This window comes from Hypanus sabinus, chromosome 23 (assembly GCF_030144855.1).
Source record: "Hypanus sabinus isolate sHypSab1 chromosome 23, sHypSab1.hap1, whole genome shotgun sequence".
Taxonomy (NCBI): Eukaryota; Metazoa; Chordata; class Chondrichthyes; order Myliobatiformes; family Dasyatidae; genus Hypanus; species Hypanus sabinus.
This window is the reverse complement of record NC_082728.1, coordinates 13,013,702-13,031,168: the sequence shown is the minus strand read 5'-3', so window position 1 is coordinate 13,031,168 and position 17,467 is coordinate 13,013,702. Positions and strand designations below refer to the sequence as shown.

Below are 17,467 nucleotides of genomic sequence, written 5' to 3'. Positions count from 1 at the left end.
AAATATATAGTTGTATTCCACTTGAAAAAATTACATATAATCTAAGAAATGAATATGATATATTTTTGAAAATTTGGCTCCCATACCTACAAAAGATAGGATTAAATACATAGGTCCTTTGAAGATAAAATTATAAAGTAATTGGGGAAAGTAAAAATAAATATTAAAATTATTTTGAATTCCATGGAGCACGTGGGGATCCTCCGATATCCAGGCAATCTTTCTCTTCTTTCTTTCTTTCTTTCTTTTCTTTCTTTAGATAAGGGTTAAGGGGAGGGGGGAGGATTAATATTATTTTTCTCTTTCTTACTATTTTATCATCACATTTATTCTTTGTAATTTTCTAAAAAATTAATAAATAAATAAAAATAATAATAAATCTTTGACAAACTTCTATAGATGTGTGTTGGAGAGTGTTGACTGAATGGCATCACAGCCTGGTATGGAAACACCAATCAATGCCCCTAAACAGAAAATCCTATAAAAAGTAGTGTATACAGCCCAGTTCTTGATGGGTAAAGCTGTCCCCACCATCGAGCACATCTGTATCTCAGGAATACAGCATCCATCATCAAGGACTCCCCACCACACAGGACATGCTTCTTCTTGCCATCTGGAAAAAGGTACAGGAGCCTCAAGATGCACACCACCAGGTTCAGGAACAGTTATTATCCTCCAACCTTCGGGCTCTTAAACCAAACGGGTAACTTCAGTTGCCCTATTAATGAAATGTTCCTACAACCTATGGACTCACTCTCAAGGATTCTTCTTCTCGTGTCTTCAATATTTATTGCTTATTTATTTATTATTATTATTTCTTTCAATTTGTATTTGCAGTTTGTTGCCTTTTGCACTCTGGTTGATCGCCCAAGTTGGTACAGTCTTGCATTGATTCTTTTATGGTTGTTATTCTATTTTGAATTTATTGTGTATGCTCACAAGCAAGTGAATCTCAGGATTGTACATGGTGACATATATGTACTTTGATAATAAATTTGTCTTGAACTTTCAACATTGATTGGGGACATGCAGGATACATCAAGCTAAGGCTGCTTCTGTTTTAACTTGCTGTAAGGAAATGGACTCCTCAGCAATTAAATGATCAAAGGAATTATATTAAAATGAAATTCTGAGATCAGCTTTAACTGTAAGGAAAAAAATTTAAAAGAAGAAAAATGAATTGGAAAGCATTAGATCATTGAAGAGTTATTGTAACATGTAGTGGCTCAAGAATGTCATATACACCCTGAAATTGGGGTAGTGGCTTAAAATCTCCAGAAGTATATGCCATAATTAATACAGAATATAAAGCAGAATTATGTTTTAAAGTCTCTTTCAACCGATGCTCTGCTGTTCTCATTCTATTTTTTGATGTGGATGTTTTATGATGCTGTTTGAAGTTGTAAAAAATGATTTGTGACAGGTTGTTATTGATTACCTGACAAGACCTGAAGGTTTACTGTATCCATTGAAGAGGGCCCACACTATTAACAAGCTACTTTTAATAGTATATCTCATGGGAACATTAATATTGCATACATTACAATATAGTCACAAAGATTTCCTTTCATGATTCAAAAAACAATGTGGGATTCTGGAAGTATTCAGCAAGTCGGGTAGCATTTGTCAAGAGAGGAACAGGTAATATTTCAGGTCAATTACATTCAATAATGTTTAATAAAGTTCTCATTTGTGATCAAATGATTTTAAAAATGTTTTATAGTAGCAATTAAAGAGAGAAATGAACTGTTTAAAATGACTAATAGTAGATGAAATGTGCAGCATGAATTCTGGTAACTTTTCAGTATACTTTTATACTAATTTTGTTTCTAAGCTTTTTATACTTGTAGATCTTTTAACAGATATTAATATAAAACTGCAGAAGTGCCCTATAAATATATTTAATCTACATTATTAATATTCCAGGTCATTTTTGCAGATGGAAATGGAATATTACATCACAGAGGTACAGTTCACTTCTTAGTTCTTATTTATTTGCAATCTATTGTACAATAATCCATGAAAGCTACAACTTTAGCTCTTTAGTGATTAGAAACTTACTTTTATTTTAAACAAATTTAAGCACTAACATTTACTTCACACAGGCAGTTGACTGATTTTTAAAAAAAACATGCTAGAACCTGTCGCATTCAAGTGTATCTAAAGTGTGAAGTATTAGTACATTAATTTAAAAAACTAATAAAATATTTTTGCCTAGCTCATTTACCTGCTTTTATTAGTTGCTGCATGCTGGTATTCAATCAATTTCAGTGTTTTTTTAAAATTTTAAGTAATCATTAATCTATCCCAGGAAACTGAGGGAAGAAAGGGAGGAAATTGCCGGGGACTTAACAGAGATTTTTGTGTCCTCTTCATAAACGAGCAAGGTGCCAGAAGTCTAGAGAATAGCCAATCTTGTTCCTGTATTTAAGCAGAGCAACAGGGACTAACCAGAAACTATAAGCTAGAGAGCTTAAATCTATGGTCTTAGGTTCTTAGGGACAAAAATTACAAGCATTTGAAAAGGTTTGGGCTTATTATGGGCTGGTTGTGTGAAAGGTGAGGGCTAGAGGATTTCAGTCCTTCCTGCGTACACAGCAAAATCACTATAGCAAGCCTTGCCTCGCCCTTTCAGAGACATTCCCTTTGCCCAATCCATCCTTCTCCCATGCTCTCTGCAACTAAGTTAGTTTTGTTTTACTTTCAGTTCTGAGGAAAGGTCTTCGACCTTAAAGGTTACCAGTACATAGATCATATTGCTGAACCCTGGATGACCTGATGAGGTTTAATGAATATACATGATCAGTGTAGTTTCTCCTTTTTAAACATTATTAACATTAAAATTCCAGTTGCCACCTGCTTTAATGCCCAAGTTTTCTTAAATCCAATTCAATTTCAGGTAGTGGATTTCCACAGGACTGCAAAGATTTACTGTTATTTTGAACAGTCAGTGAACAGTTTTGAAGGATTGTTTTTTCCCCACATAAAGTGTACTTGGAAATGAAAAATGCATGTGGATTTTCATCTGCTTGCAAAAGTCAGAACCACTCTGTGTTTCTATAACACTGTTTTGATAGAAAATGGAAGGTCATAGTGACCCTCCCTGCTGCTGTACACATCCACTCACTTTAAATACTGACTTAAGACCGTCACCCCTACTGGAGTATAGGCCGCCGTCAGCAGCCTGCCGGAGCCCTCTGTCCTGGCCCAGTCTTTCAAGTTGTCTCCAGGTGTAGCCCATGGAAGTTCCTTCCTCCTCCAGGGATGCGGCCTCCCACTTCTGTTGGCATTTTTGTAGCTCTGGGTTTTTAATGGATGTGGTTGCTAATCCCACGGCCGACCCTCCTCCTTTTGCGATCACCCGTGGCAGAGCTACCTTAAACACAAAAGAAACTTTACTTGTTCTCTTCTTGAGGAAATGAGCCATTTTAGTATTCTGATCAAGACTTAGAATGGCACGATTTGCTGATCTGATATTGGAGACACATTGACAGCATTTTGGTACCATTGGGGAAAGACAGTGTGAACTAAACAATGCAAAAAAGGGTGCAGCTGATATGGGTGTACATAATTCTTTAGTGAGGATAGAACAAGGGGAAGATTGTTTAAAAACCTTTAGGGATCCTGTGGGATTAAATAGATGCACAATAAGCCTCCTCTTGGCTTTGTATGCTAAGTTTTTTGTTCAGGTCCCAGATGAAATGTAGCATTCTATTCTAAACACTGCAGATTAGGATGAGCAGTAAAGAAGATTTATCAGAACGGTAGCAGGGAGTCATGACGCCATCAGTATGGGGGACCACAGTTCTCCTTTGAGCAGAGAGGCTTAAGGTGGAACTTATCAGAAGCGTTCAATATGTGAAGGATTGTGTTAGTGAACAAAATGAAAGTTTCTCCAGAGGTCGAGTGATCAGGAACTAGACACAGTTTAAGGAAAAGGGGCCAAATGGCAAGGAACCAGACACGGATTTAAGGAAAAAGGACAACATGGGCAGGAACTAGACACGGATTTAAGGAAAAGGGACAAAATGGGCAGGAACTAGACATGGATTTAAGGAAAAGTCCTGGGCCGGTCTTTCAAGTTGTCCCCAGATGTAGCCCATTGAAGATCCCTCCTCATCCAGGGATGGGGTCTTTAGAGCTTCTGTTGGCATTCCTGTAGCTTTGGGATTTTACTGGATGCGGTTGCTAGCCCCATGCCTCCTCCTTTTCCAGCTGGGCTTGGGACTGTCCAAGGCAGAGTTACAAGTAGTATTTAATTATTCATGAACATACAATTGAAACAAAAAGTTATGTTATTTATTACCTTTTTGTTATTGAACAACAGAATTTGGTGTTGCCTGTCATTTGGGTGTCCTGGTAGACTTGCCCTGTATTGGGGTTGCTAAAAACCTCCTGCATGTGGACGGCTTGGAAGAAAAGGATCTGCTGAAAGAAAAGGTAATGGTGAACTATCTGACGCACACCTTTGTAATTGGCATTGAAATATAACATGAATCAACTTGTTATAGCTCTTGAAGTTGGATGTCTTAAAACCATCCATTCAGGAATTTCAATTTGAATTCAATCTGACTCCAGCATTTTTTATAGACGCAGAAGCAGTGCAAAAGAAAGTAGTTCTTTGAAAAGTGTGACAGCATTGATATCCGTAAGGAACAATAAATCCAAGCACTGAAGGAAGGATTTTGGCACCAACATTAATAATATAATCATTCTGCATTTTTTCAGTTTGTTCCAAGAATATAATAAATGAAGAAATCTTCTAGCATTCTTCATACCACGCCTGTGGTCTGAAAACTGCAGAAATAAAGTCATATTTTCTCACACAAGGTTCAAATTACATTGCTGCAAGGGCATTTCCTCGCTTCCCAATACTAAATACAATTTGGGTTCACATTTCAGCATTGGCTGTGACTCAGAAACTTAACTTCCTCATTTGAAACACCTGCCTGTGTTTCAAGTGTTATCTGCTGGTACCTTATCTCCAAATAGAACTGATAAATATATGTTGGAACAGATGTTTTAATTTGTCCTTACTAGGTTATAAAATTAACCATTTATATATATATATATATATATATTCATTATTAACCAGTTACATGTAGAATTGGATAGTCAGGTGTAGATTAACCCTGTAAGTTCAAGAGGTTGAGTTTAGGAGCTGTGAGGTAATGTTGCAGCACTGTAAAACCCTGGTTAGACCACACTGTTTTCAACTCTGATTGTTTTATTACAGGAAGCATGTGAAAGCTTTAGAGAGTGCACAGAGGAAATTTACCAGGTTGCTGCCTGGATTAGAGGGCATGTCTTATGAAGATAGATTAAGTGAGCTAGGGCTTTCCTCTTTGGAGCGAAGGAGGATGAGAGGAGGCATAATTGAGATGTACAAAATGACAAGAGGCATAAATTGAGTGGATAGCCAGAGACATCTCCCCAGGGTAGAAATGGCTAATACAAGAGGGCATCATTTTAAGGTGAGTGGAGAAAGGTATAGGGGGGGATGTCAGAGGTAAGTTCTTTACACCGGGAGTGGTGGGTGTGTAGAGGCAGATATATTAGGGGTATTTAACAATCTTTTAGATATGCATATGGATGACTGAAAAATAGAGGGCTATGCAGGAGGGAAGGGCTAGATTGATTTTAGAGTAGGGTAAAAGGTCAGCACAATATTGTGGGTCAAAGGGCCTGTACTGTGCTGTAGCATTCTATGTTCTAAGACTGGACTTCCTCACAAGGACAACAGTCCCTGAGTGGCAATTGAACACTCAGCTATGATTGGTTGTGACCAGGCTGGAAGTGTCAATGAAAGAATCCTGTTCAGTGCTTTATGGACAAATGGAGCAGCAAATTCCACATGGTTTCTGATTAGTGCCAGCTGAAAGTCTGTCAGAAATTGGTTCTAAGTATGAATACCTGCTGTCAAATATTAAACATGTGAAAATACTGATGTTCTTATTGTTAAAATTCTAGATATTATACAAGCTTGTAATAGCAGGATGCAATAGCACATTTTGACAATAAAAGCTTGCGGCTGAATTTTCACTCTCGATGCCTGTAGATGGGAATTGAAAATAGAACTTAGTGTGAAGTGACAGAAGGAATATTCATTGCGGTGCATTTGGGATTTTTTTGACAATGTAAGAATGTAGCTTGAGAATCATTTACACAAGAGATTCTGCAGATGTTAGAAGTCTTGAGCTAGGTCCTGATAAAGGGTCTCGGCCAAAGACATCGACTATTTATTTCTCTCTGTAGACGCTGCCTGATTTGCTGAGTTTCTCCAGCATTTTGTGTGTGTTGCTTAAAAATCATAAGTGTGAAGTTGAACTCTGGGGAAAAAAAACAGCTCATCAATCACTGAGTTATCACTTTCCTACTTAATGACTGGAACAGCAAGCAGATTCTGGGGCTGGAGGTGGACGGGGGTGCATTCGAGAAGTTTGCTGTCACATGGCCAGTTGAGGATGAACATCCAGATCCTAAAAAGTGAATAAGTAGATTTTAAAACATTTAGTGTAAATTTCTTCATAATAGTCTGGATGTGCTGAATATAATCATAAAAATTGAATCAAGTTCAAGTTTAATTGGTCATTCAACCATATGCGTGAATACAGCCAAATGGGTCAGTATTCCTTTGGGGCCAAGATGCAAAACAGAGTCCCAACAGTCATACACACCACAAGGCACGTATAGCACAAATTATTACAATAGCAATAAAACATCAGACACACAAGAAATAATATAGCCCAGTTTCCTGAGTATCATGGCCTATGGATTGATGGTGCTTGGGATGATTGTCCTGGAGCCACGTTTCTGCAAAACAAGTACACAGCAGTTCCTTATCACGGGCTAGTGCAGTTGCAGACAAATGCACTCTAGCTTGTCTTCCACAAAGTGAACACTGGAGGGCAGCACCGAACTGAGGGCCAGCCCCAATGCCTGCTGCACCACACTGCCTCCATGGTCCATGTAACAATTAAGGCCATGCAGCTCCTCCACCATCGGTCTCACCAATGAGCCAGTGAACTGGACTTGCAATATTCTACATTACCAATGACCAACAGGGCCTTTTGATCACAAGAAAAACATCCAAGACAATCATTTGCACCACTTGCTGGATCGCACATCACCTCCGACACCTTCCACCTTGAGTGGCTGTAGCAGGCAGCAACATGGCACACAAGTCCAGCTCCACTGCCATCGAGCAGCTCGCTGATGGGGTACATCTGCTGAGCTTGATGTTCTTAATATACAGCAGTGTTCTGCGATCTTAAAAAAGATGTAGAGCACGAGTGATTACACCTTTGTTTGAAATAAAAACTTGCTGTTTAGAGGAATCTAACATTCATAATCATTCTCCAGAAGAGAAAAGGGACTTTGAAAAGATGACAGTTAGGTAAGATTCAGTGAATCTTGGTTTTTTGGAAACCACATCAGCCAATTTAGGTAACATTGCAGTGGTGGGGTGGAGATATGTCTCTGCACTCTCTCCAAAGGAGATGTAAGGCTCTTCTTCCCTCCACTACCCTACAGGTCACTCTTAGGTCAGAGTCATGTGAAGCCATGGGAGCAGGTGGTGGATGGTTGGATGAGCAGCCGGAGCATATCAGAGGCAGACAATCTCTTGAAGAGTACTGATAACAGTTGGGATCATCCATCTTGTAAAAGGACTCTGCCCAGAAGAAGGCAATGGCAAACCACCTGTAGAAAAACTTGCCAAGAACAATCATGGCCAAAGAGACCATGATTACCTGTGTCAAACGACCCGGCACATAATGATGATGATACATCTCTAAAAAAACTTTGTTTAGACCACACTTGGAGCATTGTATTCAGTTCTGGTCCTTTCATTATAGAAAGGATGTGGAAGATTTGGAAAGGATACAGAGGAGATTTACTAGGATGCTGCCTGGATTGGAGAGCATGCTTTAGGGGATAGGTTGAGCAAGCTAGGGCTTTTCTCTTTGGAGTAAAGGAGGATGAAAGGTGATTAGAAGAGGTGTACAAGATAAGTGGCAAAGTGGACAGCCAGAAACTTTTTTCCTAGAGTGGAAATGGCTAATATGGTAAGGTATGATGTTCAGGTAGTTAGAGGAAAGTAGAGGAGGAATGTCAGAGGTGTTTTCTTTACACAGTGTAGTGGGTGCATGGATCGCTCTGCCAGGGGTGGTGGTAGAGGCAAATACATTAAGGACATTTAAGAGAATCTTAGATAGGCACATGGATGAAAGAAAAATGGAGGGTTATGGGGGAGGGTAGGGCTGACTGATCTTAGAGTATACTAAAGGGTCAGCACAACATTGTGGGCTGAATGGCCTCTACTGTTCTAAATTCAGTTTGTGTAGAGCAACCACTCAACTGTAGCTTGAACATATAAACTTCTGTATTCTCAGAGGTGATCGTGCTACCAGTAGGTTGGACATTGTTTTTGTTTCACCGAAATGCCGATTGCAACAGTTTAAATACACTGTTTGATTAGATTAAGTACAGGTGGCCCCCGTTTTTTGAACGTTCGTTTTACGACAGCTCGCTGTTACAAAATACCTACATTAGTACCTGTTTTCGCTAACCAAAGAGGGTTTTCGCTTTGATGAAAAAAAGACGCCCGCTTTATACCTGTGTTTGCCCCGAGAAAGGCTACAATGACCGTGAAGCCTTGTGCGCGCAGTTGTCTGCGCATGCGTGTACGTGCGTATGTGTGTGCGTGCTGATTTTTTTCCTCCAAGTCCATTTTGGCTCACTGTCTTCCCTATTTTGATGTGAAACTACACCGTACATACAATATTTCTACTTTATATAGGGTGTATATTTATCATATCTTTTCTGCTTTTACTATATGTTAGTGTTATTTTAGGTTTTATGTGTTATTTGGTATGATTTGGTAGGTTATTTTTTGGGTCTGGGAATGCTCAAAAATCTTTCCCATATAAATTAATGGTAATTGCTCCGTCGCTTTACGACATTTCGGCTTATAAACGGTTTCATAGGAACGCTCTACTTTTGGATAGCGAGGGAAACCTGTAATTGAGAATCAATAGGTGTTTTCTCCAGAATGTATTTCCAATGCTGCTTCACATTATTTCTTTTGAGAACCCAAGATAAAACTGCACCAACCTGTGCAATGTTTAATCTACAATGCCATGAATGCTCAGCCAATTGGATTACTTTCTTACATTCTGCGTGAGAACTGCAGAGCTCCATCCATCAGATTTTGACATGCACTGTTCTCTCAGGGAACAGTCTACCCGTACATAATTTTAAGGAATCTTAGCAAGACCACCCACTGAACACTGACAAAAATCTTGTGTATTACACAAGACTATAACTGGTTGCTAAAACTGGGGGACAAAGTCAGTAAAGAGTGATAAGAAGTTATTTTGCATCTGAACAGAGGAAATGCGTGAAGGTGAGCTACAGTCTGAGATCAGATTCCATGACTTTGAGGAAAATCTGGACACCATCTGCATGATACAAAAATATTCAGAAACAGATTAGATGTCATATTTATAAATAAATATATATGAGAAATCAGTGAGTTTTACAGGATTTTGTTAAACTCTATCTGGGATATCTTATTCTTCATTAGGGATTCCTTCCTTTGGCAAGTGACAAGTGTAACACAATCATTGAAGAAGTATGAGGCAGCATCCATAGAAACTACTGCCAAATTAGTTATTGGCAGATCTAGACAAAGTGAAAGGATGTGCTGTGATGGAGCATTTGGACATTTAAATTTTGATAAAATAAGGAAACATTGGCTCAAGAAGGAGTATTTTTCATCTGATTTTCTTTAATTTATTTTAAATATTGCTGTGAAGGACTGGAGAAAGTCTTAACGTTAAATTTTTCAGAAGGTTCTTGATAGGGTCCCACTTTGAAGGTCAATGGTTGAGTTAGAATCTGCATCCAAACACATTACCTACATCTCTGTCCACAGGCACTGACCTGTAGTATTTCTAACATCGTTCTTTAACATTTTCAGCATATTGCCGATTTTGCTTTGAGCTTATAGCTCTTAGTCACCTTGAGTTGTAATTACCCCACCTCCTGGATTTGCTGCCAGCAGTCCATGCTGCCATCTTTAATCTAGCCAGATCCAAACAGTTAAAGCCATTTTTCTGGAGTCGGGCAGTGAGCTGTAATAAGATATTGGCCTTAGCAATGCTTCTGATGCTTAGATCTTTAATATCTTTCAATGTTGCTTCAAAAACGAATTAAGACAAAAGCACGTTTAAACTTTTAAAGATTATATTTTCTATAAGTACCTTTTCCTTCTAATCTACATTTCCATTCAAATACTATATCATGTCTGGGGAAACCAGGCTGGAGAGAATTGCACACTTTAAATGCTGGAGGAACTCAGCAAGTCAGGCAGCAATCTATGGAGAGGAACAAAGAGTCATTGCTTTGGGCCGAGTCCCTGTTGAAGGATCTCGGCCCAAAATATCAACTCTTTATTCCCCTCATAGATGATGCCTGACCTGCTGTGTTCCTCCAGCAGTTTATGCATGTTACTGTGGATTTCCAGTGTCTGCAGAATCTCTAGTGTTTAGAACAGAGTTGTCCATTTGTAGCCCAATGACAAAGTAATGTGAGACCTTCTGTTTATCACTGAGGTCATCTCAGACTCAACAGGTCTGTGTAAAGCTCAGCATCATTGGTTCTGCTGGAACTGCCAACCACATCAGCCCAATGCCTTACTCTTCCATATCCTCTTCTCTATATGAGACTAATCTGATAATATAGTGCGATGAACTAAAAGTGTGAGGGGGAGGAGGAGGGGGAGGAAAGGGAAGAATGCCAGAATAAATTTTTAAACCTAATTTAAATTCTAGTTATTTTGTTGTGCTATTTTTTTCTCTCCCTTTCCCTACTGAAATTGCACTGCACTATAATTGATTTTGTCAACACACAAGTTGTTACAAAGATTTTATGCCTCACTTGTATCAACATATTGTTTAGGCATATGCTACCAGTAGAATGTTCACTATACAGCACTTTTAAGAATTTGTTATAGCGTCATAGAGCACAGAAACAAGCCCTTCCGCCTGTCTAGCCCATGCCGGATGATTATTCTGCCGAGTTCCATTGACCTGTTTCTGAACTATTGGCCTCCATAACCCTCCTATCCACTTACTTATCCAAATTCCTCATTTATGCTGAAATCAAACTTGCATCAGTCTCTTCCGTTGGCAGCTTGTTCCACATTCACACCACCCTCTGAGTGAAGATGTATGCCCTCATATTTGCCTTCTATATATTTCTCCTTTCACTTGTTCACTAGAACTTCTAGTTCTAGTCTCACCCAACCTCATAATTTTATATACCTCTATCAAATCTCCCATCATTCTCCTGTGTTCTAGGGAAATAAAGTTCTAACCTATTCAACCTTTCCCTATAATTCAGGTCCTCAAGTCCCAGCAGCATCTTCCAAGTTTTCTCTGCACTCTTTCAATTTTATTGATACCTATTCTGGAGGTAGATGACCAGAACTGAATGCAATACACCAAATTAGACCTCACCAATATCTTATACAACTTCAACATCATATCCCAGTGCCTGTACTCAGTACTTTGATTTATGGTTCAATATGCCAAAAACTCTTTTTACGACCCTATCTAACTGAGACACCACTTTCAAGGAATTATGAATCCGTATTCCTGGATCCCTCTTCTTCCTCACTCCTCGGTGCTCTACTGTTCCCTGTCTTAAGTCCTACCCTGGTTTGTCTTCCCGAAATGCAACACCTGAAATTTGTCTGCATTAATAGACACACTCATCAGCACTCATAAAGGATGTAAGGAAGTGCATTATTATATGCTAACATAGCTTGGATTCGCTGAACAGAACCTCACATCTACATCCTTTGATGTCCAACTCTTGTGTTGGACATCAAGTTTTAAACTCTTGCGTTGTCATGGAGTACTACAACCATGCAGTAAAGAAACAACTTCAGCCACTATGTTTAAAAATAAAGATTGGCTTTATTTGTCACATGTACAATGAAACAAATGCATTGCCTGCATCGACGATCAACACAGTCCGAGGACTATGCTAGGGCAGCCCACAAGTGTCAGCACACTTCCGGCACTAACATTGCATGCTCACAATTCACTAATCCTATCCATATGTCTTTGGAACTTGGAGGAAACCAGAACATCTGAAGGAACCCACGTAGTCATAGGGAAAGCATGGTAGTGACACTGTAGCGTAGTAGTTAGCAGAACACTTTACAGTACAGGCGACCTGGGTTCAATTCCCGCCACTGCCGGTATAGAGTTTGTGCCTTCTTCCCGTGACTGCATGGGTTTCTTTTGGGTGCTCAGGTTTCCTCCCACAGTCCAAAGACGTATTGGCTGGCAGGTAAATTGGGCATTATAAATTGTCCTGCGATTAGACAATGATTAAATCAGGTAACTGCTGGTCAGCATGGCTTGAAAGGCCTATTCTGCGCTGTATCTCATAAATAAATAAAACTCCTTACAGACAGTAGCCGGAATTAAACCCTGATTGGTGATCGCTGGTGGTGTAAAGCGTTGTGCTAACCACAACGCTACTGTGGCTGCCCAATACTGATTATCAAGTATCTGTCTAAGCTAATCTTTACTAACACTAGGGCCAAAGTATTCTGTGCCTCTGCACCTCAGGTTGTCGTCTTGATTCTTAGATATTGTGAGATACCTGCTTCCACCTCCTTTGTGTTGTTTCATAGGATCCCCTATGAACCTCAGCTTAAACCTATGCCTTCTAGTCTATAGATACTTTTACTATGGGGTAAAGTTCCCTGTCAATGCCCCTCATAACTTTTTATACATTTATCAGCTCCCACTCTCCATCCTCCTCTACTCTGAGAAAAACAAACCCAACTTGTCTGAACTGTTCCGTTTTAGACAGTGTCCTCCTCTTCACCCTCTCCAGTGCGGTCTCATCCTTCCTATTGTGTGGACATAAAATGCTTCAGTGGTGATCCTAGTCCTGCATTTTGCAGTCTCTGACCTGAAGCTGAGTGGCAAGTCCCTTCCTGGCACCGGGACTTTGAGTGACAAAATTAATTCGTGTTGGCAAGTCCTGCCATAAAATCCTCTGAAAGCAACATTGATTGGCTACAAAGTCCCAGCCTCACGTTGGCAGTCAGTCAAGGTTATCAAGATTTTTTGGTGCATTTGATAGTCAGCAAAATTTTAAAAGTTAGAATCACCTGAAAGCACTTATAAATAATTAAACATTGCAGCATAAACAACATTTTGTCGGGGGGGGGGGGGGCACTGCACAGGATCTGGAAAATCTGCAGAAGATTGTAAACTCAGTCAGCTCTATCATGGGCACTGGCCCATAACAGCATCAAGGACATCTTCAAAAGGCAATGCCTCAAAAAAGCGGCATTCATTGTTAAGGACCCTCACCACCCAGGACATGCTCTTTTCTCATTGCTGCCATCAGAGAGGGGGTACAAGAGCTTGAAGGTACACACTCATTGTTTTAGGAACAGCTGGTATGGGAACTGTACTTCCCTCAATCGCAGTACAGTCGGCCCTCCTTATCTGCGGGGGAGTGGTTCTGGGACCCCCCGCGGATACCAAAATTCACGGATGCTCAAGTCCCTTATTTAACATATATCAGTGTGGTGGTCTTTAGGACCCAGCGGAACCCTGGACTTTATTTAACATGTTTCCGTGCTGTGGACATTAGGACCTGGTGGTGCAGCTCTAAATCTGCAGTGTTTTTGTTCAAGAAAATAATCGTGATCGCGATTGAAAATAAGGTGTAAGTAATAAAGTGATTAGAAAGAGGTGAAACACCATCGGTCATTGGAAAAGCGTTAGGCTACAGTCAGTCAACGATTGGAACAATTTTAATGGAGCATGTGAAAGGCCCTGCCCCGATGAAAGCTACAATTATTACTAAGCAACGCAATGGTTAAATTATTGAAATACATATGTTTCTTAAGTGTTTTATATGCATAGAAAGGTAAAGTATGTACTATATACTAAGAAAAACGTTTGACTAACTGACGCTAAATAATACTGGATGTACCTGTTCCGACTTCAAATCGGACTTAAAGACGGACTCAGGAATGGAACTCATTCATAACCCGGGGACTGCCTGTACTTTTAAGTCATTTCTAGATTACTTATAATTACTAATACAATGTAAATGCTATGTAAATAGTTGTTATACTGTATTGTTCAGGGAATAATAGTCTGTACATGCTCAAGCAACGAGTGCTGGAGAGAGAACTTCTGGGTTTTCCCAATCTGTGGTTGGTTGAATCTGTGCGTACAGAATCTGTGGATAAGGAGGGCAGACTGTACTCTGCAGCAAGTGGTGTGGACTGTCCACCGCATCTGTGGATGTGAACTTCCCACTACTCAGGACACTTACAAAGATAGGTATGTAAAAAGGGACCAAAGGATCATTGGGGACCTGAGTTACCCCAACCACAAACTGTTCCAGCTGCTACCATCCAGGAAATGATATCGCAGCATAAAAGCCAGGAACAACAGGCTCCGGGATAGCTTCTTCTACCAGGCCATGAGAATGAGTATTTTACACTGACACAATTGTATTTCTAAGCTATATTGACTGTTCTGTTGTATATCTCACTGTACATACTATTAATTACAAATTACTATAATTTGCACATTGCACATTCAGATGGAGACGTAATGTAAATATTTTTAATCCTCATGTATATAAAGTCAAAGTCAAAGTCAAAGTCAGTTCTTCCCCTCCACCATCAAATTTCTAAATGGACAATAAAACAAGCCAGGAATACTAACTCAATCTTTTTTCTTTCTTTCTTTTTGCACTATTTATTTAATCTGATTACTTAAAATATATACTTTGTATTGATATTTATGGTTTTATATGTACTGCACTGTACTGCTGCCGCAAAGCAACAAATTTCACGACATTTGCCAGTGATATAACTTACACATTCTTTGTTTGGTCGCAGTTGTAAAATCCCCATTGAAGTGGTTGGGCTTGCAGATCCCGCACTGGCAGATTCTGACCTGACTTACAATAAGTGAGCTGATTCCCCCTCCTTCATAGCAGGTCTACCAGATGGTGCTGAGCGCTATCTCTGTTGAGCCATGGCTTAGATCTAGATGTTTTTTAGGTTTGTAAAGGTGGTTTGGGGGATAGAGAGGGGACTTAGGGGTCAGACAACACACACAAAATGCTGGTGGAACACAGCAGGCCAGGCAGAACCTATAGGGAGAAGCGCTGTCAACGTTTCGGGCCGAGACCCTTCATCAGGTCTTGGCCCGAAACGTCGACAGCGCTTCTCCCTATAGATGCTGCCTGGCCTGCTGTGTTCCACTAGCATTTTCTGTGTGTTGTTTGAATTTCCAGCATCTGTAGATTTCCTCGTGTTTGCACTTAGGGGTCAGGTTAGGTTTTAAGGATAGGATGAGGAGGAATAAGAGGTCAGTAAGTCTCTGCTCTGCTATAAAAGACCAGTGACACAGATATGTAACATCCATGGTCAGATGTTGGGGTGGCAGAAAGAGGCTGAGGGCCTGCAAGGTCAGTGAGTTGTCAGCGGGTGCCAGAGCTGGAGTTCAATGCGAGCAGGAAGAATGAGGTCCAATAACCCCCCTGCGTTCATGATTCAGAGAGACGGAAGTTCAAAGCCAAGCCATCATTGGCAATTGTGGAGCCTGAGGCCTAATGTTCAGCGATCGATGTCAAGACCCGAGGGTCAAATCGGAAGTCCAGAAGTCAAGGCCTATTGGCCGGATCCTAGTCTGTGAATCTCTGCGAGACCACTAAGGAGGTCAAAGCCCAGTGTCTGCAGGCACAAGTCCACCTCCACTGGAGTTTGCAGCTGGTGCCCTGGGGTTAAAGGACAGTGTATGCATGTGGGTGGGAGGGAGGATCAAGGCTTGTTTTGCTGCCATTGTTGTGTTCTGTCGAGCATCGTGGGCATGCTGTCTACTGTATGTTTGCGTCAGAATGTGTGGCAACACTTGTAGCTTCCCCTCTCAGCTTACCTTCAGATGTGTTGGTCGGTAACACTCACGACGCATTTCACTGTACGTTACGATGTACAGATGATCAATAAACATGAATCTTGACTCTTCGAACTCCAGCATTACATTCCATGTGCAATCTTGTGATGGACAGCCACCAGGGAATCACTGACAGAGCCTTCTGGTGTGCACTTCTGCACACCAATAGCAAATTCAGGCATCTCCATATAAAATTCAGTCTAAGCCCTTGTTGCTGTTTAACATCTGCGTGAATTACATGTTTACTTGTTGAATTTTGGAAGGCTAATTTTGATAGACTGAGTACTATTGGACTCCCAGTTTGATGTGATATCTATATGCCGTTCGCTGGCTTTTGCCACTTGCCCAACTTGTTCTTTTTCTGCTTGTTCAGGTGTTTGATATTTTCTTGAACGGTTTCCATGGTGTTTCTTTGTTTCATGGTATCCTGCGGGAGGACGAATCTCAAAGTTGTGTTTTGTATGCATACTTCAGTAATAAATAGGAATCTTTGAATCAATATTTAAACCTGGATATTGTAGAAATTACAGTGCAGCTTTCAGTCATTTGTCCCAACTGGTCAGGTCTTCATACATTACACTTCTCAGATGGTGCATTCAAAAACCTCAAAGCCATCTCACATTTCCTGCCATTGATTTTTACAAGACAGCCCTTTTCCCGTCCTTATCAGTATCTTTTCTAGGGCATCAGGACTAATTACTGATCCTTCTATTTCAGTGCCATTGACATATTTGGAACCACTCTTTCCCTGGTCAATCGTACTATTGGTTCACGTTTTATTATTATTATTTGCACAGTTTGTCGTCTTTTGCATATTGGTTGTTTGTTGGTCTTTGTTAGGTATAGTTTTTTGTAAGTTCTATTGCATTTTTTTATTCTCATGTAAATACCTGCAAGAAAATCGAAGTTCAAAAGTTCAAAGTAAATTTATAATCAAAGTGCGTGTATGTCACCAAACACTACCCTGAGTTTCATTTGCTTGTGGGCATTCATAGTAGGTAGAAAGAAATACAATGGAATCAACAGAAAACTATAAAGACAGCCAAACAACCAATGTCCAAAAGAAGACACGCTGTGGGAATACAAAAATAACAAATTTTAATAATAAATAAATAAATAATATTGAAAACCTGAGTTTTAAGGCCCGTGAAAGTGAGTCTGTAGGTTGTGGAATCAGTTCAAAGTTTGTGGTGAACTACATATACCTATCTGGACATGCCCCCCCCCCCCCCCCGCTGACTGCTCCTGTGGCTCCTCCCACAGACCCCTGTATAAAGGCGATTGGAGGCATTGCTCCTCCCTCAGTCTCCAGGATGTTGTGTGATGGTCTCTTGCTGCTGATAGTGCTTTCTTCCAGCTAATAAAACCTATCTCCCCTCTTGTCTCCGAGAGTTATTGATGGTGCATCAAAGTTCAAAGTAAATATCATCATATATGTCATCATATGCTAC

At 40.2% G+C, this 17,467-nt stretch overlaps 1 protein-coding gene across 9 annotated transcripts in view; it reads left to right on the top strand.

Moving 5' to 3' along the window:
- Positions 1–17,467, top strand: part of LOC132379976 (endonuclease V-like) — a 160,367-nt gene that overhangs the window by 14,966 nt on the left and 127,934 nt on the right. For all 9 annotated transcript variants that reach the window (XM_059948401.1, XM_059948394.1, XM_059948395.1 and 6 more), the window contains exons 4-5: positions 1,927–1,966; positions 4,328–4,440. In XM_059948401.1, coding sequence (XP_059804384.1) covers positions 1,927–1,966; positions 4,328–4,440 — 153 coding nt within the window. The remainder of the gene's footprint in view (positions 1–1,926; positions 1,967–4,327; positions 4,441–17,467) is intronic.